Here is a 23,778-nt window from a genome sequence, read left to right as displayed (position 1 = left end):
ACAAGATGAAAATAACTAATTATTTTACAGCTTAATAAAGATGTAACTTCCTTGACTCTAATCTACAGAAATTCACATTGGTCTTTCCTTCTCCCCAATTTGATTCCCATGAACAGTAAGGTATTTGATTATAAGAGCAGTTATTTGCAGTAAGCTCTATCTTAAGATATTTATGAGTTATACCTCAGATTGTAAGCATCGAGACCTTTCCTGAGTCAGAGATACTGGGAATCTGATAACAGAAATGGACCTGCATCTCCCTAGAAAAATGCTCATGAAATTTGCTTATAACTAGAGAGTATGCTGTGGACCTAATGCAGCATGAAGATCAATGTTTAGGCTCACTGATTAAACAAAAAGAATAAACAGAAAGTTAGGAGCCCAGAATTTGAAGCCACAGACCAGGTCTGATCCCAGGTTCTGCTACTAGTGACATAAGTATCATAAGCTGTTTAAGGGTTAAGCGAGAGAAGATAATTATATAGCACAGAATTTAACCTTGCCCCAAAAGAGGTCTGGCCTTTGTCCTCTCTTTTGGGAGTTAATGTCTAAGCCTCAGGAATGTCATGCCTGACAGGAGTGTCTTTGTTTGCCTGGGGCCTTGGTCACCGTATACTCCAACAATATGATTTAGAGTGGAGGTTGGCGACACTGGATAGTCTCAGGGTGGGGGACAGTAATGCCAGAAAGACGAGCCATGTAATTTAGGGTAGGGGCTTTGGGTCAGGCAATATCACTTGACCTCCAGAGGGGATGGATACTGAGATCAACCATGTGGGCAATCAACCATGCCCATGTGATAGAGCCTTAATAAAAACTCCAGACACTGAGGTTGCTGAGTAAGCTTCCCTAGTTGGTAATGCTGTGTATTGTTACACATCACTGTCAGAAAAGTAACACTGTCCATACGCTGTCTATTATTCCATAGAGAAAGGACAACAGAAGCTCTACATCTGGTATTTTTCCTGGATTCTGCCCTATGCACTTCTTCCCTTGGCTGATTTGAATCTATATCCTTTCCCTGTAATAAACCATAACCAGAGTATAACCATTTTCAGTGAATTCTGTGAGTCCTTCTAGTGAATTATTGAACATGAAGGTGGTTTGGGGAACTCCCCAAACCTGTAGTTGGTATCAGAAGTGAGTGGTCTTGTGTGGACTGTTCCTTCTAACTTCATAGTTGGCCAAACTCCTGAAATAATAATGTTCATAAAACACTAAGCAATAACTGTTAAATAAATGGTAAGTGTTAAATGAAAGCTAGGATATTAGCAGAGATAGAGCCTTAGGGACCATGGTTAAAAAATTTGAGGAACATTATGCTCTCAGAAAGCATCAGAGCAATTATCTTCAAGCATTTTTATGTCCGACTATACATTCCTGAGCTTCAATGGCCCCTTAGCTCCTTATTTAGAACAAATATAAAGCCTACCTTCCTTCATTTAATACTGTAAGACTCTACAGATAATTTTAAAGATGTTAAAAGTTCTAATCATCCAGTTTGAGAAACAGCATTTACTCACCTATGCAACATTTGTGGCAGCCTTTTGTATCAGGAATCTTTGTTGTTAAAGCGAACTTTCTGAAAACATAAGACAACATAAATGTACTCTACTGCAGTGGTTCCCAAACAGTGAGTGATGGGTGAATCAGTTCCATCAGAACCAGTCAAGGAGCTCTAAAAACCACTGTCTTAAACTCTGACCCCAAACTATCTGATTTTATAGAACTGAGGCAAGACCTGGGAATCTATATCATGAAACTTCTATGGCTGATTGACATGGACAGTCAAGTTACAAAACACTTATCTTTTGAATTCTAGATGACATTTACTTTAGTGTAAACTACCTTTCAAAATTAAGACAAGAAGTTTTTTAGTGGGCAAGGAAGACTGGCTGTTTTAAAAATAGACACTAATTCCCCTCACTCCCAGTAGAATCAAAATATTCTGTACCTTGGTAGTATGCGGTCTGGAAACCTATGAGTTTGAATATGGGCAGCTAGTCCTGGTTTTTTGGCTTGTTCAAACAAAGCTATAAGATTATGAGAGTAGAGTTGAAAGGTTTTTCCTATAAAAGAGAAACATGTTATTTTTATTAGAATTAAAGCAGAGAAATACTATTTTCAAGCAAAAGAAAAGATAATTACCTTCTAAAATGACGAGTCCAGCCATGTTCAAAAAGCCAAGAAAAACACAAACAAAAAAACCTAGTTAATACTATTTTGAAAGATAATAAGTAAAATGAGTTTTAAGAAAGTAGATAATTTTGTTTCCCAGTACATAAATTAGATATATTCTGACTAATAGGTGATCTGGGCAGAATATATGTAAACCTTAATGAAGCCAACATAGAAAAAGAAATTGTTAAACACTGTACAATAGACTGAGTTACAATGATGTACATGTGATTATTTCAGTACAACATGGAAAATTATATAACTGTACCACATTATCTTTCTGAGATAGTCCTATTTATCAATAATCTACCACATTACCTTGGATTAAAAACTGATTGTGAATGAAGTCTTGAAGATAACATTGAAATACTAAGAAAAATAAAGCAAACTAATATTATATGCCATAGGATATAGTAGGGCTACAATTATATCCTATAATTTATATGGGGTAATAGAGCTACAATTTCCATATAATCAAAACCACAGCTGTATTAAAAAGGGGGATATATGGTAAACATTTTCTGACTCCTTATACACATGACATGGTACTGTAACAACCCAAAATAGTATTTATCATTTTACTACTAGGAAACATAAAAAAAAATGGTTTTACCCTCAACAAAATTTTCTGTATTTTCTCAAAATGCAAACATTCTGCCTAACACTATACCACCCTTCCTTTCTCCAGTACCCCTTTATATATAACTAGCTACCCAAGCAGCTAACACAGGTACATGTTTGTGCACACATGCAAAGAAATGCAGACCCTTAAACAGAACGTCTTCTCCTATTGAGCACTGCTACCTATCTTCATTCAATTCCACAGGTCGTTCTAACTACAGTTTGGAAAGAACCAATTATATTATAGGATAATTTTTCCCTGTCTTTCTGTAGTTATTTTATAAATATACAAGATGTACTCTGTGTGGCTTTTAAGCTTATTCCCAAAGACAGGTATAAATAGGGATAAAAGCAGTAAGAGAGTTAGAGGAAAGTGACTCTATATGAATACAACTCAGAATTGTTAATTCAAACAGATCTGGGTTTAAGTTTATTTTCATAATAGTAATATGATATATTAATATTTTATTAAACAAAAGTAAGAAAACTGGGGGAAACATAATCAAAATCAAAGAGATTAAATATTTTGAGGACCCCAATTTTTTAAAAGACATTTATAGACAATCAAATAATATGCTCTTTGTAAACACTGTCATCAGCTCAAATATACAAATTCCTGAAGAATCTCTACTAGGCGATGGTTAGTAGATGAGTTTAAGTTATACACACTCACACACACATACTTAAAATTATGAAAATGGCATTTCTTAAATTAGACCACAATTCATAATGATCTGTCAGTGAGTTAAAACTATATCAGCACTGATGCTTTAACGCATAAGTAGCTGAAAGGTAGACTTAATAATGAAAAGCCTGACAGTACAGTAAATAAGAGCTAGGATGTAATCATCACATATCTATTGAGATACAGAGCATAAAAGAGTATCAAACAAAAAAACTGAAAAAAATTTAAGAAATGTTAAAATAATTTTTCAAAGTGGAGAAAGGGATAAATGCTATTTTAATAGCTGATAGCATTAGGATTAAGGAACAGAGAGAAATAATTAACTATCTTGTATAGTGGTCCCACCACAGAGTATTGTTCCAGGACCCCCTGCGGATACCAAAATCTGAGGTCCCTTATAAAAAGTCCCTTATATAATGGTCCCTTATATATAAAATGGTGTAGTACTTGCATATAACCTATGCCCATTCTTCCACATACTTTAAATCATCTCTAGATTATGTATGATACCTAATACAATGTAAATGTATGTAAATAGTGACCCAATGCCTGGCAAATTCAAGTTTTGTCTTTTTGGAACTTCCTGGAATTAAAAAAAAATTCTATCTACAGTTGGTTGAATCTGTGCATGCAGATACAGAGGGCCAACTGTACTCTACTATCAGAATGAAAGCGAGCAGCAAGCCTTCAGGTAGCCACTTAAATCTAAAATGTAAGAAAATAGGTTTTGGCAGGTAACAATTAGGGGAAAAAGCCTGAACACCACCCCCTGCCCAACAACAACGAAAAAAGAAAAATACAAACAACAAAATTAGAATAGGTTGCTCTGGAACCCATTTGATTATTTATAAGACTTGAAAGCATTGGTCCAAGTTGGTTAATAAATATGTGGTCCAGAATAACATGAATTCTACCAGCAAGCATCTGTAAGTCTTCACAGTTTTCTAAGTACTTTGGATATCTCACTTGATCCTCACAGCAATCTTGTGAGGCTGTTATTGTTACCATCATCCTTATGTTACAATTAAGAAAACTGAGCACAGCAACATGGATGGACTTAGAGATTATCACACTTAAAGTGAAGTAAGTCAGAAAGATAAAAACAAATACCATATGATATCACTTATATGTGGAATCCAGAATATGACACAAAGGAACCTATCTACGAAACAGCAACAGACTCACAGACATAGAGAACAGACATGGTTGCCAGTGGGAAGGGGGCGTGGGGGAGGGATGGACTGGGAGTTTGGGATTAGCAGATGCAAACTACTATATACAGAATGTTTAAACAACAAGGTCCCACTGTATAGCACAGGAAACTATATTCAATATCCTGTGATAAACCATAATGGAAAAGAATATGAAAAAGAATGTATATATATGTATAACTGAATCACTTTGTTGTACAGCAGAAATTAACATGACACTGTAAATCAACTATACTTCAATAAAAAATAAATTAAGAAATAAAGATATAATTTATGAAAAAAAAAAGAAAACTGAGGCTGAGAGACAAGAGACAGTGATTGGCTCAAGATTACAAAGAAAGGAAGCATCTGGATCCTCTGATTCTTTCCCTTCAACTGTTGATTCTCAGTGGAAGGCAGGGATGGTGACAGTAACAGAGACTGTGGAGAAGGGGATGGCCTCAGGGAACAATCACTGTCATGTTCCCCAACTATGTAGTTCCTGGGCAGGTGTGGGAAGTACTGCTCTGACAACAAGGTCCCTTCTCAAAGTTTCTTCCAATTCTACATCGGTAAAAAATACCTGCAAGTCTCAAAGTTAACTGTACTAGATTATAATTACCCTGAATAACATTTTAAAATAATGTGTATTAAAATTACATTTCTCTGCTTGTCCATGGTTTATTTTTCATATCATTTTCATCATATACATACCTGACAATGACATTAAAGTATTATTGATGACATAGAGCCAAGTACATTTCCGTGGAAATAACTATTAAGAAAAAAAAGGTAATTAAAACTCTCCAATTTTCATTCCCTTACCCCTTAACCTCCAAATTGCAACAGTCTGAAAGAGTAGAAAAATAAGTATTTTCTACCTTTCAGTAAATTACCAAAACCTTATGGGAAAAAAATCTTTCAACATGAACATGTGAAGAGTACAATTTCACCCCTTTAAATATTTAAATCATAAAAATTAAAACTGAGGCACATATAAATTGCTTTAAAATTAAGATATTTACTTTATTCAATTGACTCAAACTAATTTTTGAGTTAAAACTCCTAAATTACCTGTTCCATCGTTGCCTCATGTAGTTCATTGAGATTCAATGTATAAATACCATCTTCAGTTCCAAAAATAATGTACTGATCTAAAATAGTTGAGATAAATCACCAGAATTTACTATCATTTTCTGAAATCATTCACTAAAATAATGGCCCTATATTTTAATGGTATTAAGAGTTAGATAGCCACCCACCAATCCAAAGAAAAATTATTTTCTAAAACCCATGCTACCTTCTTTACCTCTTTCCCCAACTCTTTATTTTTTAACAGTAGATATATTCTGTTACTAACTCTGCTTTATCTTACTATAAAATCCTTTTTTAAAACATGATTTTCATGTCATTTATTCAAACCTAAGTAAATAAATGAGAAAGAAGGGAAATTGTCAATAGATGTCAATGGACTGTCAACAGATGCTAAAACTAGTCAGTGAAAGTCTAATGAGCAAGAGGATATTTATAAAGGCTCAATGAGTCTTCACACTAATTACTTATTAATTACTTTGGGAAACTAAATAATTAAGCGATTACTTAGAAAGGGAAAAATAGGAACTTGACAGAAGAGAAGGCTAGTGAACACCACCTTAACCAACTCGTCAATGTTAATATCACTAGTATTTGGACAAGCTGATACCATGTGCCTCCTGATATGATGGACTGAGAAGAGCACAAAAACATTTCTCTGATATTCCTGCCCAAAATGCATAACGTGATCTAAGCATGAGGACTCATCAGACAAACTCAAATTAAGGGATATTCTACAAAATAAGCAGCCTCAAAATGGCAAGATCAAGAGAGAAAAAAAGGTTGAGAAACTGTTCCACACTAAAGCAGACTAAAGGCATGGTAGCTAAATCCAACATGTGAACTTGAACTGGATGTTGGATTGGGGAAAAAAAGGAGGGCGAAGATGATAAAAGACATTACTGGGATAATTAATAAAATTTAAATATGGACTGTGGATTAAAAGACAGGATTATATCAGTGATAAACTCCCTAATCTTTATAATTGTACTGTGATTATGTAAGAGATGATTCCTGATCCTAGAAAATACAAACTGAAGTATAAGGGGAAGAGGAGCATGATGTCCACAACTCACTCTCAAGTGATTGAGAAAAAAATGCACATACAGACAGAAAAGAGTAAAACCAATGTGGCAAAAGGATGAACATACACACACTACTGTATATAAGACAGATAACCAACAAGAACCTACTGTAGAGCACAGGGAACGCTATGCAATATTCTGTGATAACCTATATGAGAAAAGAATCTAAAAAAGAAGGGATATATGTATATGAGTAACTGAATCACTTTGCTGTACACCTGAAACTAACACAACATTGTAAATCAACTATACTAAAATAAAATAAAGTAAATAAATAAATAAATAATCTGATGGTGAGGGTGTAAAACAAAAAAAAGAAACAACTGATGATTCTGAGTATATAGGGGTTCTTGTACTACAATATATATTTCTCTAACTTTTCTGTAAGTATAAACTTATAGCAAAATAAAAAGGTACAAATATCAAAAAATCCTGTTTCCTTACTGTTAAAAATTCTTTTTCTCTGTTATATTTTCTAATAGCGGCATTTAAAACAGATAATAACACTACCTGTCTTTATGACTGTACTGAGGTAGAAACAAACATTTCCCAAACATCCTCTACTGCCTAACCTCTGCTAATTTCCAGGCAACCAGGTAGGCTCCTTCCTTCCTTGCAACAAGTTGAGTATTATGAGGATATGTATTATAAATGACCACATTGAGAACCAGAGGTGTTAAATATCTTTTCCAAGTCACACAGTAATGTCAGAGTGGGAATTCAAACCCAGATCTCTTTGATTCCAAATTTTTGCCTCCATGTATTATGCTTCCTCACTTTAAAATTACACAGCCTAAATTTTTAAAAATAAATTTTATTTTGCCATCATTTCAGACTTTCAGAAAAGTTATAATAATACAACAATTCTTAAATATGCCTCATGCAGATTACACAAATGTTAACATTTACTGAGAGGGCAGACAGCAGAAGCAAGAAGAACTACAATCCTGCAGCATGTGGAACAAAAACCACATTCACAGAAAGATAGACAAGATGAAAAGGCAGAGGGCTATGTACCAGATGAAGGAACAAGATAAAACCCCAGAAAAACAACTAAATGAAGTGGAGATAGGCAACCTTCCAGAAAAAGAATTCAGAATAATGATAGTGAAGATGATCCAGGACCTCGGAAAAAGAATGGAGGCAAAGATCGAGAAGATGAAAGAAATGTTTAACAAAGACCTAGAAGAATTAAAGAACAAACACCTAGAAAAATTAAGGAACAAACAAACAGAGATGAACAATACAATAACTGAAATGAAAAATACACTAGAAGGAATCAACAGCAGAATAACTGAGGCAGAAGAACGCATAACTGACCTGGAAGACAGAATGGTGTAATTCACTGCCGCGGAACAGAATAAAGAAAAAAGAATGAAAAGAAATGAAGACAGCCTAAGAGACCTCTGGGACAACATTAAACGCAACAACATTTGCATTATAGGGGTCCCAAAAGGAGAAGAGAGAGAGAAAGGACCTGAGAAAATATTTGAAGAGATTATAGTCAAAAACTTCCCTAACATGGGAAAGGAAATAGCCACCCAAGTCCAGGAAGTGCAGAGAGTCCCAGGCAGGATAAACCCAAGGAGAAACACGCCGAGACACATAGTAATCAAACTGAGAAAAATTAAAAACAAAGAAAAATTACTGAAAGCAACAAGGGAAAAACGACAAATAAAATACAAGGGAACTCCCATAAGGTTAACAGCTGATTTCTCAGCAGAAACTCTACAAGCCAGAAGGGAGTGGCATGATATATTTAAAGTGATGAAAGGGAAGAATGTACAACCAATATTACTCTACCCAGCAAGGATCTCATTTAGATTCGAGGGAGAAATCAAAAGCTTTACAGACAAGCAAAAGCTAAGAGAATTCAGCACCATCAAATCAGCTCTAAAACAAATGCTAAAGGAACTTCTCTAAGTGGGAAACACAAGAGAAGAAAAGGACCTACAAAAACAAACCCATAACAATTAAGAAAATGGTCACAGGAACATACATGTCGATAATTACCTTAAACGTGAATGGAATAAATGCTCCAACCAAAAGACACAGGCTCTCTGAATGGATACAAAAACAAGACCCATATATATGCTGTCTACAAGAGACCCACTTCAGACCTAGGGACACATACAGACTGATAGTGAGGGGATGGAAAAAGATATTCCATGCAAATGGAAATCAAAAGAAAGCTGGAGTAGCAATATGCATATAAGATAAAATAGACTTTAAAATAAAGAATGTTACAAGAGACAAGGAAGGACACTACATAATGATCAAGGGATCAATCCAAGAAGAAGATATAGGGCTTCCCTGGTGGCGCAGTGCTTAAGAATCCGCCTGCACTGGCAGGGGAAATGGGTTCAATCCCTGGTCCGGGAAGATCCCACATGCCGTGGAGCAGCTAAGCCCGTGTGCCACAACTACTGAGCCCACGCGCCTAGAGCCCATGCTCCGCAACAAGAAAAGCCACTGCAATGAGAAGCCCGCGCACTGCAATGAAGAGTAGCCCCCGCTCGCCGCAACTAGAGAAAGCCCTCGCACAGCAACAAAGACCCAACGCAGTCAAAAGTAAATAATAATTTAAAAAAAGAAGAAGATATAACAATTACAAATATATATGCACCCAACACAGGAGCACCTCAATACATAAGGCAACTGCTAACAGCTCTAAAAGAGGAAATCGACAGTAACACAATAATAGTGGGGGACTTTAACACCTCACTTACACCAATGGACAGATCATCCAAACAGAAAATTAATAAGGAAACACAAGCTTTAAATGACACAATAGACCAGATAGATTTAATTGATATTCATAGGACATTCCATCCAAAAACAGCAGATTACATTTTCTTCTCAAGTATGCACGGAACATTCTCCGGAAAGATCACACCTTGAGTCACAAATCAAGGCTCAGTAAATTTAAGAAAACTGAAATCATATCAAGCACCTTTTCTGACCACAATGCTATGAGATTAGAAATCAATTACAGGGCAAAAAACGTAAAAAACACGAACACATGGAGGCTAAACAGCACGTTACTAAATAACCAGAGATCACTGAAGAAATCAAAGAGGAAATAAAAAAATACCTAGAGACAAACGACAATGAAAACACGACGATCCAAACCGATGGGATGCAGCAAAAGCAGTTCTAAGAGGGAAGTTTATAGCAATACAAGCTTACCTCAAGACACAAGAAAAATCTCAAATAAACAATCCAACCTTACACCTAAAGGAACTAGAGAAAGAAGAACAAACAAAACCCAAAGTTAGTTCAACGAAAGAAATCATAAAGAACAGAGCAGAAATAAATGAAATAGAAACAAAGAAAACAACAGCAAAGATCAATAAAACTAAAAGCTGGTTCTTTGAGAAGATAAACAAAATTGATAAACCATTAGCCAGACTCATCAAGAAAGAGAGGGAGAGGACTCAAATCAATAAAATTAGAAATGAAAAAGGAGAAGTTACAACAGACACCGCAGAAATACAAAGCATCCTAACAGACTACTACAAGCAACTCTATGCCAATAAAATGGACAACTTGGAAGAAATGGACAAATTTTTAGAAAGGTGTAACCTTCCAAGACTGAACCAGGAAGAAACAGAAAATATGAACAGACCAATCACAAGTAATGAAATTGAAAGTGTGATTAAAAATCTTCCAACAAACAAAAGTCCAGGACCAGATGGCTTCATAGGTGAATTCTATCAAACGTTTAGAGAAGAGTTAACACCCATCCTTCTCAAACTCTTCCAAAAAATTGCAGAGGAAGGAACACTCCCAAACTCATTCTATGAGGCCACCATCACCCTGATACCAAAACCAGACAAAGATACTACAAAAAAAGAAAATTACAGACCAATAGCACTGATGAATATAGATGCAAAGATCCTCAACAAAATACAAGCAAACAGAATCCAGAAACACATTAAAAGGATCATACACCATGATGAAGTGGAATTTATCCCAGGGATGCAAGGATTCTTCAATATATGCAAATCAATCAATGTGATACACCATATTAACAAATTGAAGAATAAAATCCATATGATCATGTGAACAGATTCAGAAAAAGCTTTCGACAAAATTCAACACCCACTTATGATAAAAACTCTCCAGAAAGTGGGCATAGAGGGAACCTACCTCAACATAATAAAGGCCATATATGACCAAACCACAGCAAACATCATTCTCAATGGTGAAAAACTGAAAGCATTTCCTCTAAGATCAGGAATAAGACAAGGATGTCCACTCTCACCACTATTATTCAACATAGTTTTGGAAATCCTAGCCACGGCAATCAGAGAAGAAAAAGAAACAAAAGGAATATAAATGGGAAAAGAAGAAGTAAAAGTGTCACTGTTGCAGATGACATGATACTATACATAGAGAATCCTAAAGATGCCACCAGAAAACTACTAGAGCTAATCAGTGAATTTGGTAAAGTTGCAGGATACAAAATTAGTGCACAGAAATCTCTTGCATTCCTATACACTAATGATGAAAAATCTGAAAGAGAAATTAAGGAAACACTCCCATTTACCACTGCAACAAAAAGAATAAAATACCTAGGAATAAACCTACCTAGGGAGGCAAAAGCCCTGTATGCAGAAAACTATAAGACACTGATGAAAGAAATTAAAGACGATACAAACAGATGGAAAGATATACCATGTTCTTGGATTGGAAGAATCAATATTGTGAAAATGACTATACTATCCAAAGCAATCTACAGATTCAATGCAATCCCTATCAAATTACCAATGGCATCTTTTACAGAACTAGAACAAAAAAATCTTAAAATTGTATGGAGACACAAAAGACCCCGAATAGCCAAAGCAGTCTTGAGGGAAAAAAACGGAGCTGGAGGAATCAGACGCCCTGACTTTCGACTACACTACAAAGCTACAGTAATCAAGACAGTATGGTACTGGCACAAAAACAGATATATAGATCAATGGAACAGGATAGAAAGCCCAGAGATAAATCCACACAGGTATGGTCAACTAATGTATGACAAAGAAGGCAAGGATATAAAGTGGAGAAAAGACAGTCTTGTCAATATGTGGTGCTGGGAAAACCGGACAGCTACATGTAGAAGAATGAAATTAGAACACTCCTTAACACCATACAAAAATAAACTCAAAATGGATTAAAGACCTAAATGTAAGACCGGACACTATAAAACTCTTAAGAGGAAAACACAGGAAGAACACTCTTTGACATAAATCACAGCAAGATCTTTTTTGATCCACCTCCTCTAGTAATGGAAATAAAAACAAAAATAAACAAATGGGACCTAGTGAAACTTAAAAGCTTTTGCAAAGCAAAGGAAACTACAAACAAAACGAAAAGACAACCCTCTGAATGGGAGAAAATATTTGCAAATGAATCAACAGACAAAGGATTAATCTCCAAAATACGTAAACAGCTCATGCAGCTCAACATTAAAAAAACAAACAACCCAATCAAAAAACAGGCAGAAGACCTAAACAGACATTTCTCCAAAAAAGACATACAGATGGCCAAGAAGCACATGAAAAGCTGCTCAAAATCACTAATTATTAGAGAAATGCAAATGAAAACTACAGTGTGGTATCACCTCACACCAGTCAGAATGGCCATCATCAAAAAATCTACAAACAACAAATGCTGGAGAGGGTGTGGAGAAAAGGGAACCTGCTTGCACTGTTGGTGGGAATGTAAACTGATACAGCCACTATGGAGAACAGTATGGAGGTTCCTTAAAAAACTAAAAATAGAACTACCATATGACCCAGCAATCCCACCACTGGGCATATACCCTGAAAACCATAATTCAAAAAGACACATGCACCCCAACATGTTGTTCACTGTAACACTATTTACAATAGCCAGGTCATGGACGCAACCTAAATGCCCATCGACAGACGAATGGATAAAGAAGATGTGGTACATATATACAATGGAATATTAGCCATAAAAAGGAACAAAATTGGGTCATTTGTAGAGACGTGGATGGATCTAGAGACTGTCACACAGAGTGAAGTAAGTCAGAAAGAGAAAAACAAATATCATATATTAACGCAGACATGTGGAACCTAGAAAAATGGTACAGATGAACCGGTTTGCAGGGCAGAAATAGAAATAGAGATGTAGAGAACAAATGTATGGACACCAAGGGGGTAAAGTGGCAGGTGGGGGTGGGGGTGGTGGTGGTGGTGGGATCAATTGGGAGATTGGGACTGACATGTATATACTAACATGTATAAAATAGATAACTAATAAGAACCTGCTGTATAAAAAATAAAATAAAATTCAAAAAAAAAATAAAGATACCACATGATCACACACACACAATAAAAGTTAAATTTACTACTTTTGCTTTTATCCTTCTTTCTCTGTACACACATATTTGTTTTCATTGTCTGAACTGTTTAAGTTATGAGCATGATACCCCTTTATTCCTAAATATTTGTGTGCATTTCTTTAAAAAAAAAAAAAAGGTCTTATACAACCACACAACAATGATCAAAATCAGGATATTAACACTGAAACAATACTATTATCTAATATCTTGATTTTACTGAAAGCGATTATCAATTGTCTCAGTATTGTCCTTTTACATAAATGAAAATGCCGAATTATGGTTGCAGTCAGTTGTGATGTCTCTTTAGTCTCCTTTAACCAGGAACTGTTCCTCTTGAATTCTGATGCCTTAAACTAAAACTATTTACCTATTTAGGTTGTTACACTAAATAGTATAATACCTACACTCCTTAGCCTCTAAGTTGAACTTTTAAAGTAAAAAGCCCTCAGTTCACTGATCATAAGGATCTTTTCTGATAATGAATATTTTGTTGGAGATATATATAAAAATTCAGAAATGTTACCTTTTGTATCAGGATGTATCCAGGATGTTGCACAATTAATTTTCAAAGGACAGCCATCAAAAACTTTGGAAAAACATGCTCCCATCTTATTTATAAAGAAAGAAATGTTGACTTATTTGATTAGATAATTTTATACATTCTTAGAAAATAGCTAAGATTATTATGAAATGCTAAACTGACTCTTATTTGCATATACTTGTGGTCTCATTACAAAACAAAATTCATATTTTGATATAATTTAATGCTTTCTATGAAGAGAGTTTTACACTCTTTCCTTGTGTAATCCACTACTTTACAGCAAAAATATCAAATTTATCAAAACGTCTACATATGTCAATGATACATTCTAGGAATTTTACATCACTACTTATCTTTAGGACTAACATTTAATAATGGGAAACAATGAATGATTTTATTGAGTAACATCATAGTGATTATAATTGCAGTATACCTCCATAATAGTGATGAAAGGCGAAAGACTGATATTTACACTAAAGTTTTACTGTATAAAAAGGTACAATTTATAAGGCACCCATTCATATGACTGGCTGAACTACCTTAGGTAGGTTCTACTGAAGGGCCAGAGAACAAGAGTTAACAGGAGCTTCCCTGTTCCTTTTCACTGTGTATAGTTCAATGTAAAAATGGCTTCGGGGTAGAAAGATATTTAACCAACATAATGAAGAGGACACAGTACTAGTAATATCAGCACATTAAAATTAAATTGGCCTTTGTAGGCTAATCAGAGAACCCAACTGTCCGTACTTATAAAAAGTGAAATTTACCCAATTCTAACTAACTCACTCAAATTAGGGTACATGATTTGATCCATGGTATATCCAAATGCATTTAATGCCTTTGTATTTTATGAATCCTTCCTTTCAATGGCTCAAGATACTTGATAGCAAATAAACAATCTTCTGTTGCTTCTAAAGAGAGAAAAATTGGCAAGTGGTTCACATAAAAATATTCCTTACCAGCACTTTTGGGGTGGGTGGGAGGCCATTGATTACTGGTTTCTGTGGGAAAAGTGATTTTTAATACTGTAAGACCTCTTAAAGCCTTAAGAAAAACTTTATACATTTAGAAATCCAGTTATTCAAATTCCTGAATTAAATAGACTATGCCCTTTATATGATAAATACAGTATTATTTACAACTAACCACCAAATGCCTGTTATACCTACAGGGAAATCTCGCTTGTCCTTTTTTCGTGGTAACTGTGGTGCTTGCGCTGATCCTTCTGTGTTTTCACTCATCAGCTTTGAAATACCATCACCATTTCCTAAAGAGAATCATGGTTAAAAGCTGAATGACCATACAAATAAGTACTTTCCTTGAAAAATCATTTCCCCTTCCCCCCAGTACTTGTTTTCCATTTGGGTGTTCCTTTATAGGGAAATATTCCCTACTGTCAGATGAGTTAAAGCATCTCTGGTGCTTTTCTCTAGCTTATGTAGAGGCAGCACTGCATCTATAGCAGTGGTCTTAATCCATGAAAACAACAAATGTCTTTCCATATTGTGAGAAAAATGAAATCTGACCTACTAATGCTGATATTCAAGGCCTGTCATAATTTAACTTCAACCTACCTTTTTAAGTCCTATCTCCCAGTATATACCCTTCAAAAGCTCACACTTCTACCATACTAGACTGTACTTCCAACACATGCTAGATTTTCCTGCTTCAGTGCATTTGTTCATTCTTTCTTGTTCTCTAAGAATGCCTGTCAGTATTGGTTCCACCTATTAAAGGCTCACCAAGCCCTTTAATGCTCTGCAAGGGCCTACCTCCTCTGTTCCCTATCCTTATCTCCCTCAGAGATCTCCTGCATTGTTACGTATAGTTACTTACTGTAGGAGACACTTAAACAAAATGTCTTGTCTGATATTATGTGCACATGGGTATAACTTCTGCTATAGACCCTGAACTTCCTGAGGGCAGGGTCATCCATTCATCTTTCTAGATCCTATAATATTTAGTAAGGGATCAAATTAGGGTTGAATTGGATTGAATCTATTTATATTCCACCCATGTGGAACTTTAAAGAACCTTCACAAAGCTTCAAACAGTAATAAGACTGACTAAAGAAAAAAGACATTCTTTAAAATATGAACAAAACGGCTTTCTTTTCAGCCTTCACTTTGATTTATTTACCGAGATCACAGTATCTAGCTGTATGCACTCCAGGCCTGCTGATACTGCTAGCCATACCAATAGAGGAAGTCTCAGCTACAGGACCACAACTTGGGCTACTCTGTCTTCTGAGAACTTGGGGAGCTCTGTTCTCTGAATCAGGACAACGTTTTACAGTTGATGATTTTTCTTCATCTGGGAGGTTGTCTTCAGGGTAACTGTTTATCCTTGGCTAGTTGATAATAAGAAACGAAAGTACTTTAATAAATTTGGACATAAAACATTAACACTTTGTTATTATTATGCATCAAAGACTTTAGGGGGAGGAGAATATGCCTTTTTTTTCTTTCTCCTGTATAGTTCAATTCACTGGGCCAAGTAAGCAAGGTAAGCAAGAGCTGAGTTACTATCCCAACACAGCTATGAACTTGCCATGTGACTTTTAAGCAGCCCTAACCCCAAACTGATGTTTTTATAACCAATAAAATCATATACATAATCCGCAAAATATTTAATAACTACAAACAAGCAAGGAAAGTGACTTAATAAAGTATGACTCTAGTGCACTGTCCAACTGTAGTAATAAATGAGGACTGTAAATGATGAACTCCTCTCCTCTCCATGTGGTCAAGTATTGCCTCAAATGAGTAATAACCTATCTTTGCCTTTTTCTAATAGCTATAAAAATATTATATTTCTCATGAAATCTTCTTTAATATATTTTTACATCTTCATAATATGCTCTTGAGGAAAACTTTACCCTAAAATATATTTAAGAGAATTTTGAATAAATTCAATAAAGTTATTTAAAAAATTTATATTATTATTTAAACAAGGATATATTGTTGAAAATCTTTAAGTAGCTCACCTTAGGAGGTAGGGGAGGTGGTACTGCACGTTTTGAGGTTGATCTAATACAAAGAGAAAAATGCAATTTAGATGGTGATAAATGACCATAACATAAAACACAGAGAGAGCATTAGATGTGCATTAAAATCTGCTTCTATTCAGGGGATATAAAAGACAATTAGATCATGGTACAGAGTATTTTTAACATGTGTTTTTTTTTTTACTTTTTGTTTGTTTATTTATTTATGGCTGTGTTGGGTCTTCGTTTCTGTGCGAGGGCTTTCTCTAGTTGTGGCAAGCGGGGGCCACTCTTCATCACGGTGCGCGGGCCTCTCATTATCACGGCCTCTCTTGTTGCGGAGCCCAGGCTCCAGACGCGCAGGCTCAGTAGTTGTGGCTCACGGGCCTAGCCGCTCCGTGGCATGTGGGATCTTCCCAGACCAGGGCTCGAACCCGCGTCCCCTGCATTGGCAGGCAGATTCTCAACCACTGCGCCACCAGGGAAGCCCCAGAGTATTTTTAAAAGCTATAGGAAGACCTAAGATCTCACTCTGTCAAACTGTATTAGTATGACTATAAAATAGAGTTTTTATAAAGTGAATACGAAGTGTTTTTTACTTTATCGTTATGCTTTGCAACATTTAATATGTAATAAAAATGAAATTAAACTTAGTAGTGAAAAAGAGATTTGGAATTTTAGAGTTGGAATCCACAGTGAATCATAGATTCAAATGGCTGTATCATCAAACCCTCTGTTACTCCAAGTGGGGTCCACAGATGAGCAACATTGGTATCACCTGGAAACTTTTCTTTTTTTTTTTTTTCTGGCTGCACAACACAGCTTGCAGGATCTTAGTTCTCCGACCAGGGATTGAACCAGGGCCCTCAGCAGTGAAAGCGCAGAGTCCTAACCCCTGGACTGCAAGGGAATTCCCATGGAAACTTTTATAAATGCATCCTCCAGACCTACTTAATCAGAATCTGCATTTTACCAAGATTTCCAGGTGATCCTCCAGGCACATCAAAACTTGAGAATCACTCATCTAGCCCACTGGTTCCATACATTTATCCATAGTCGCTGCAATCAATTGCGAAGCTTTCAGGATTCTTAGATTCCACTCCCAAAGACTGTATTCTATAGCAGGGGTTAGCAAACTTTCTATAAAGGGTTAGACAGTAAATTTTGCAGGCTTTATGAATCATATAGTGGTCACAACTACTTAACTCTTTTACTGTGTGAAAGCAGCCATGGATAATATATAAACTAATGATCATGGCTGTGTTCCAACTAACCTTCATTTATGAACACCGAAATTTAAATTTCATATAATTTTCACGTGTAACAAAGTTACATTCTTCTTTTTTCAACCATTAAAAAATGTAAATATCATTCTAGTTCGTAGGATGTACAAAAAATAGGCACTGGGCCAGATCTGGTTTATAGGCTTACAGGCCATACTCTGCTAACCCCAGATCCACAGGCCTAATGTGGGGTCCAGGAATCTGTATTTCCAAAGAGCTCTCTAGGCACTGCAATGCACTAATAGGTTTGGAACAACTCATCTAGGTCAGCCCTGTCACTTAATCGTTGAGGAAAGACAGGTCTAGAATATGGAGTAACCACATTGCAGAGATGGAATTGGGGCTTTCTGATTCCTACTATCGTATTTTTTCCCATGAGATCATGTAGCTCATCTTTCAGTATATTAACACCACACGTACTGTATTTTGATTTAAAGAACAAAACTACAAAGCCTTAATGATCAACACATTATGCCTTTGGGCAATTAAAAAAAGTCAGAAGCTTTTCACTGACAAAAGGCATAGTACAACTTTTATAAGAAAAAAATTAATAAAGCTTATTAGAATAAAGCACTCCCCATCAAATACTGTTCTTATATAATTAAGTAAAATAAAGTTAAGCTAGAAAAACAACTTACTTGCCAGTATTTGCACCATCAACAAAAGGATTCCACCGTAACAGAAAGTTTGGGTCTGAAGACACTCCCTGTGAAGGTAAAAAAGAGTTTAAGATGTTACCTTATAACAGGTATCATTCATTTTATGTGATTCAAGAACATACTCATTGTCATGATTATTAATCATCTTGGCTTTCAACGGTTTAATCCCTAGCTACACTTGCTGTCATTTGACACATTTATGTCAATAACTCATTATTAGATGACTTAAACTTAACAGAATCTATAAACATACTTATAGCTTAAAATGTGACAAGCCCTCTTTACCAATATGCTAGTATATTCGAAAGCAAAACAGAAAAATGTTAACTTTGAATTATGTGCATCACTACTCAATTAGCGTGGAGAACTAAACACTGTATTATTCAATCATCTTTAATTTACTGGTGCCATACTTTTTCTGACTAGCATGGAAATTGAGAATTTATTGTCCAGCAACACATACAGTAGGAAGAGCACCACTTGCAGATGTTAAGAATGAAGAGATCCATTAACAGAAGACAATTACTCTAAAAACTATACTTTTACTATCAGTTAAAAATAAAGTAGATGTTCGGGGATAACATCTAGGTTGACTCTAATAATATCTTGCTCTATCTATTGTTTCTTTCTTTTTAGTTAAGGAAAGGGTTAACCAAATAGTAATCTCAAAATAAGAGCAATGGTTAAAAAAAAAAAAACCAAGCTATATTAACAAATAAATATTAAAAACAGTAAGGCAATGCAAAATCGTACTACAAATCTAACAGAATTAGTAAGTAAAAAGATCCTGAGAGCTTAAAGCTGAGGATCAAATTCCATATACTTAATAAATTCATGTGAATTCTTCAAAAGACTCAGAAGTGTCAAAATGAATGGTTAAAATGGTATATTACACACTGTACCCTAGTCAAAATACACCTAACTAGAAGCGTTTTCAAACTTTAATGTGTGAAATACGTTATTAAAATCAATGCTCTGAAGAGTGTATTACTTTGTTCTTCAGTCAAAGTACACCTGACTATAACTTTTCTCAAATTTTAATGTGTAAAATACTTTAAAAGTCATTATTCCTACCATTTCATCCCGTGCTTCTGTTTCTTTTCTCAGAGGAGGCTCAAATTGTAATTTGTCAACTGTAAAATATAACATATATTCACAAATTCTATCTTAAAGGATCAATCCTGGAAATGTGATGAGAAGCATGTGTACTGGGGAGGGGGGAAGGGAGAGAGGAGAAGAGAAGAAAGAGGAAAAGACAAAAACTCTTAATTTTTTACTACAGAGGACCCCTTCCTTTATGCTCGCCAAAAGAAAGTAACAATTTGGTATCTTCCTAACAATTCTACTTAATTGTTGGTCAGAATCAGGAAATTAAACAGCAATTTTGTATATAAAAGATTTTAAAAAGTTAATTAAAAGTAGGTGACTAAGCAAACATTTAAGGATGTTTCTATCTAGGCTATAGACTCTGTCTTGAGACTAATTTAAACTACAACTTTATGGTAGGATGAACCCCCCCGCCCTGCCAAATCACCTATAATTATCTAAAAAGAACAAATATTTGTCAAATTAAATATTACTATGGCATTCAGGAATCTAATATTATATTTTCCTAAATGTGTATTTTATTTGGCCTAATGAGACCAATTTTAGAATTATTCCTAATAGTCAAAGAGTAACTTCTTTTATATGAAATAGTCTATAAATCAGAGAAAAGGATGGCTTATTATCTACTCATAAAGTACACAGAATTTTAAAATTCTAAGATATAATGTGACTAAAAGACCAAAAAAATTAAAATATACACTTGCATCACAGAGATACAAGTTTCCTAAATACAATCTTGGTAAACAAAATACACTAAAAAAAAGCACTTTCAAAAAGTATCTAGTTGTCTTTATTCCTAAAACCAAAATTTGTAAAGCAATACAGAGTACTTATATAATTCATTACACTAAATAAAAACATTAAGTCATAAAATTTTCCTTCTTGTTTTTGTTTCGCAAATTTTATTAAAATATAACACACATAAAAGTGCACCTGTCATAATCAATGAATTTTCACAAACTGAGCACTTACATAACCAGAAGCCAGACAGAGACAACATTACCAGACCCCAAACACTCCCATTTACTCCCACTCCAAGGATAAGCTGCTTTCCTGACTTCTAGCACCATGCATTAGTTCTGCTTGTTTCTGAGCTTTGTAGATTGTTCTTTCTCATTGCTATACCGTACACTCTTCCTTTATGGGAATATGCCATAATTTATTTACCCATTCTACTGGTGGTGGGTATTCAGGTAGTTTCCAGTTAGGGGCTATTACAAACAGTGCTGCAACCAACATTCTAATAAGTGTCTTGTGGGTGAACATGTGGGCATGTTTCTGCGTGTATCTGGCAGTAGAATTGCTATCTTAAGGTAGACAAGTATTCAGCTCTAGGAAATGCTTTCACTTTTCCAAAATGGGGGTGCCAATTTCCAATGCAGGCAGGAATGTAAGTTTGATTGATTGAGTTTTGCAGTTTTTGTCTGTACACTGCATGAACACATTTTGGGTACCTTCCCAGAGGGAGGGAGGGAAGGGAGAGAAGGGAGGGAGGGAGGGAGGAAGGAAGGGTGGGAGGGAGAGAGGGAGGGCGGGCCACATCAAAGATCCCAGGAGAGCCACAGAATTTTCTGAAGGCAAACCTTCCCCTTCCTTGACTACAATGTGAATTAAATGATAGACTTGTGGAGGATTTCATTTATAATTCCTTCAAAATGAGTTAGTTCTGCTATGTACTAAATGGATTATGCGTGAATCCCAAAACAAATCCAACAGCAATTAATGTTTTAATAAACTGGTTGCTAGTGTATGCAATACCCACAGTGCGTCAGGAGGGATTGTATTATAGTTAGAAACGTTAATTAGGTGTTTGTTATTGTCAAACTAAATTTTAAAAATATGGACTGCTTCACGAATTTGCATGTCATCCTTGCGCAGAGGTCATGCTAATCTTTCTATTGTTCCAATTTTAGTATACGTGCTGCTGAAGCAAGCACCATAAAATTTTCAAAGACATTCCATAAAATATAGTATCTACTTTTCAAAAATAATCTAAAATAAAAGAAGTTGTTCATTAATGACTTACTTCTTAAAATAATTTAAAAACATCTTAATTCAAGAGCCATTACTATAATTCACAAAGAACCACTTCACTCATTTGAGACAGAGATGAGTTAAAGTTTTTTTTTTTTTTTTTGGTCACAACTAGAAATACTGGCAAGCAGGTCTAGAGATAAATTATAAAAGGCATAAATATGGAAAGGAAAGAAAGAAAATATTTTCAATAATTACATAATCAGCAAATTTCAAGGCTTAAAAAATTACCAGAGAAAAATGAGCTCATAAATTTCAATTAAACATATAGTAAAATATCAACTGCATCCATCCATACCAGTATCAGTGATTGAAAATAAAAATTTCAATTTCATTTCTTTTATATCAGCATAAACATTTAAGATGTTTTACTTTAACATGTAAGAAAAGTATTCCTTAAAAAAAATCAAATTCCTTATGACAAGTCTAAAATTACTACAGCCACACTTTATGGCAAAGAATGCTAGAGTCTCCAGTATCATTGTTCTGTGTGCAAGAATGGACTCCAAGTTGTTCTGTTTTGCTTTAAAGAAAATCCTGGCAGTACCTTTGGTTGTGTCTTTGGCTTATAAAAATACAAAGATGGGGAGGTCTTCTATTATACATCCTCATTTATCTCCACAAGATGTTACTTATTATAGGCATAATAATTATAGGTATAATAAGTAACAGGAATTAGACTTACCCTTTTGCTATAAACAACTACAACATGTAACCCAAATACGTGTGTGCATACAAGCTATATGAAGCAATTATTTGAGGCAATGGATTAACAGACATCACAGGGTTGTAATCCTTGAAAGATGGTGTTAAGATCCCCACTCACCCATGCAGGTCATGCAATGACCTACCAGTTAATTTATGCTTTAAACACTCTAAAGAGATCAAAATCCAGACACTCAATGTTGTATCACAACATCCAAGATACAATAAAAAAATGACTAAAGAAGTAGAAAAAAAAATAAAAATCATAACCAGTTTAAAAAAATAGATATAGACTCAGAGATGACACAGATGTTGAAATTAGCACACAAGGACTTTAAGACATCTATTATAAATATATTCAAGGATTTAAGAGAAAAGATGGACACAATAAGTAAACAGATGGAAATTATCAGTAGAGAGATAGAAACTATACATGTATGTGTATTATATATGTATATAACCATCCATCCATTTTTCTTCCTATCTATCTATGTATGTATCTATCTATCTCAATGAAAGTCTAGATCCAGAAAATACAGTATCTGAAATAAAATTCACTGATGGGCTTAAACAGCAGACTGAACACTACAGAAAAAAAGGTCAATGAACTTAAAATTAGGGCAATAGAAACTAAACTTAAGTATAGAGAACAAAAACACCTTATGTGTGTTTATGGGGGTCAGGGAGAACAGAGCCTCAGTGACCTATGAAACAACATCAAGTGGTCTAACATGTAACTGGAGTCCCAGAAGGAGAAGAGAGAATCTGGGACAGAAAAACTGAAGAAACAGTGTCCCCAATTTGAAGAAAAATATCAATTCATAGATCTAAGAAACTCAATAAACACCAAATAGAACAAACAAAAAGAAAAATGCACCTAGGCACATCACAGTCAAATTGCTAACAAAGCAACAAACAAAAAAATCCACAAAAGTTTCAAGGTATAGTACCTATTAAGAATCCAACTGATGCACTTAAATACTTGCTATTCTGTGCCTTTAAAAAAAAATCTGAATTGATGTCATGGATTGTGTTGCAACCTGCAGCTTAAAAAATACCAATGTAGAAGAACATATGGGTATGCTATACTTCAGATAATTTTTCATAAATAGTTTTCCTGACAACAAATGCTTTTGTTTTGGTTATTGTATGTCTATTTCTAGGATGGATCAAAGGTTGTTTAAAAAGGCTCAACTTTAACAATGGCCAAAAAATGCTGCTTGAGTTTGTGTTTCCTACCTGGGAGAGCTCTAA

The 23,778-nt window shown here is 35.0% G+C and overlaps 1 protein-coding gene and 1 non-coding gene across 5 annotated transcripts in view; both read right to left on the bottom strand.

The window, feature by feature from the left end:
• The window catches only part of MAP4K5 (mitogen-activated protein kinase kinase kinase kinase 5), a 143,480-nt gene that overhangs the window by 24,376 nt on the left and 95,326 nt on the right, over positions 1–23,778 (bottom strand). For 3 of the 4 annotated variants that reach the window (XM_068545588.1, XM_068545597.1, XM_068545609.1), the window contains 11 exons: positions 19,753–19,811; positions 18,658–18,725; positions 16,737–16,779; positions 15,890–16,100; positions 14,920–15,017; positions 14,710–14,751; positions 13,733–13,817; positions 5,749–5,828; positions 5,389–5,449; positions 1,955–2,069; positions 1,524–1,582 (listed from right to left, as the gene is read on the bottom strand). In XM_068545588.1, the coding sequence (XP_068401689.1) occupies positions 1,524–1,582; positions 1,955–2,069; positions 5,389–5,449; positions 5,749–5,828; positions 13,733–13,817; positions 14,710–14,751; positions 14,920–15,017; positions 15,890–16,100; positions 16,737–16,779; positions 18,658–18,725; positions 19,753–19,811 (921 nt within the window). The remainder of the gene's footprint in view (positions 1–1,523; positions 1,583–1,954; positions 2,070–5,388; positions 5,450–5,748; positions 5,829–13,732; positions 13,818–14,709; positions 14,752–14,919; positions 15,018–15,889; positions 16,101–16,736; positions 16,780–18,657; positions 18,726–19,752; positions 19,812–23,778) is intronic. The other variant, XM_068545603.1, reaches the window with a different exon arrangement.
• LOC137777967 (U6 spliceosomal RNA) lies at positions 21,619–21,722 on the bottom strand. The gene has a single exon (XR_011076689.1). It is a non-coding gene; the product is annotated as a U6 spliceosomal RNA (small nuclear RNA).

Source organism: Eschrichtius robustus, chromosome 1 (assembly GCF_028021215.1).
Source record: "Eschrichtius robustus isolate mEscRob2 chromosome 1, mEscRob2.pri, whole genome shotgun sequence".
NCBI lineage: Eukaryota > Metazoa > Chordata > Mammalia > Artiodactyla > Eschrichtiidae > Eschrichtius > Eschrichtius robustus.
The sequence above is the reverse complement of the archived record's forward strand: the minus strand, read 5'-3'. Positions and strand labels throughout refer to the sequence as shown.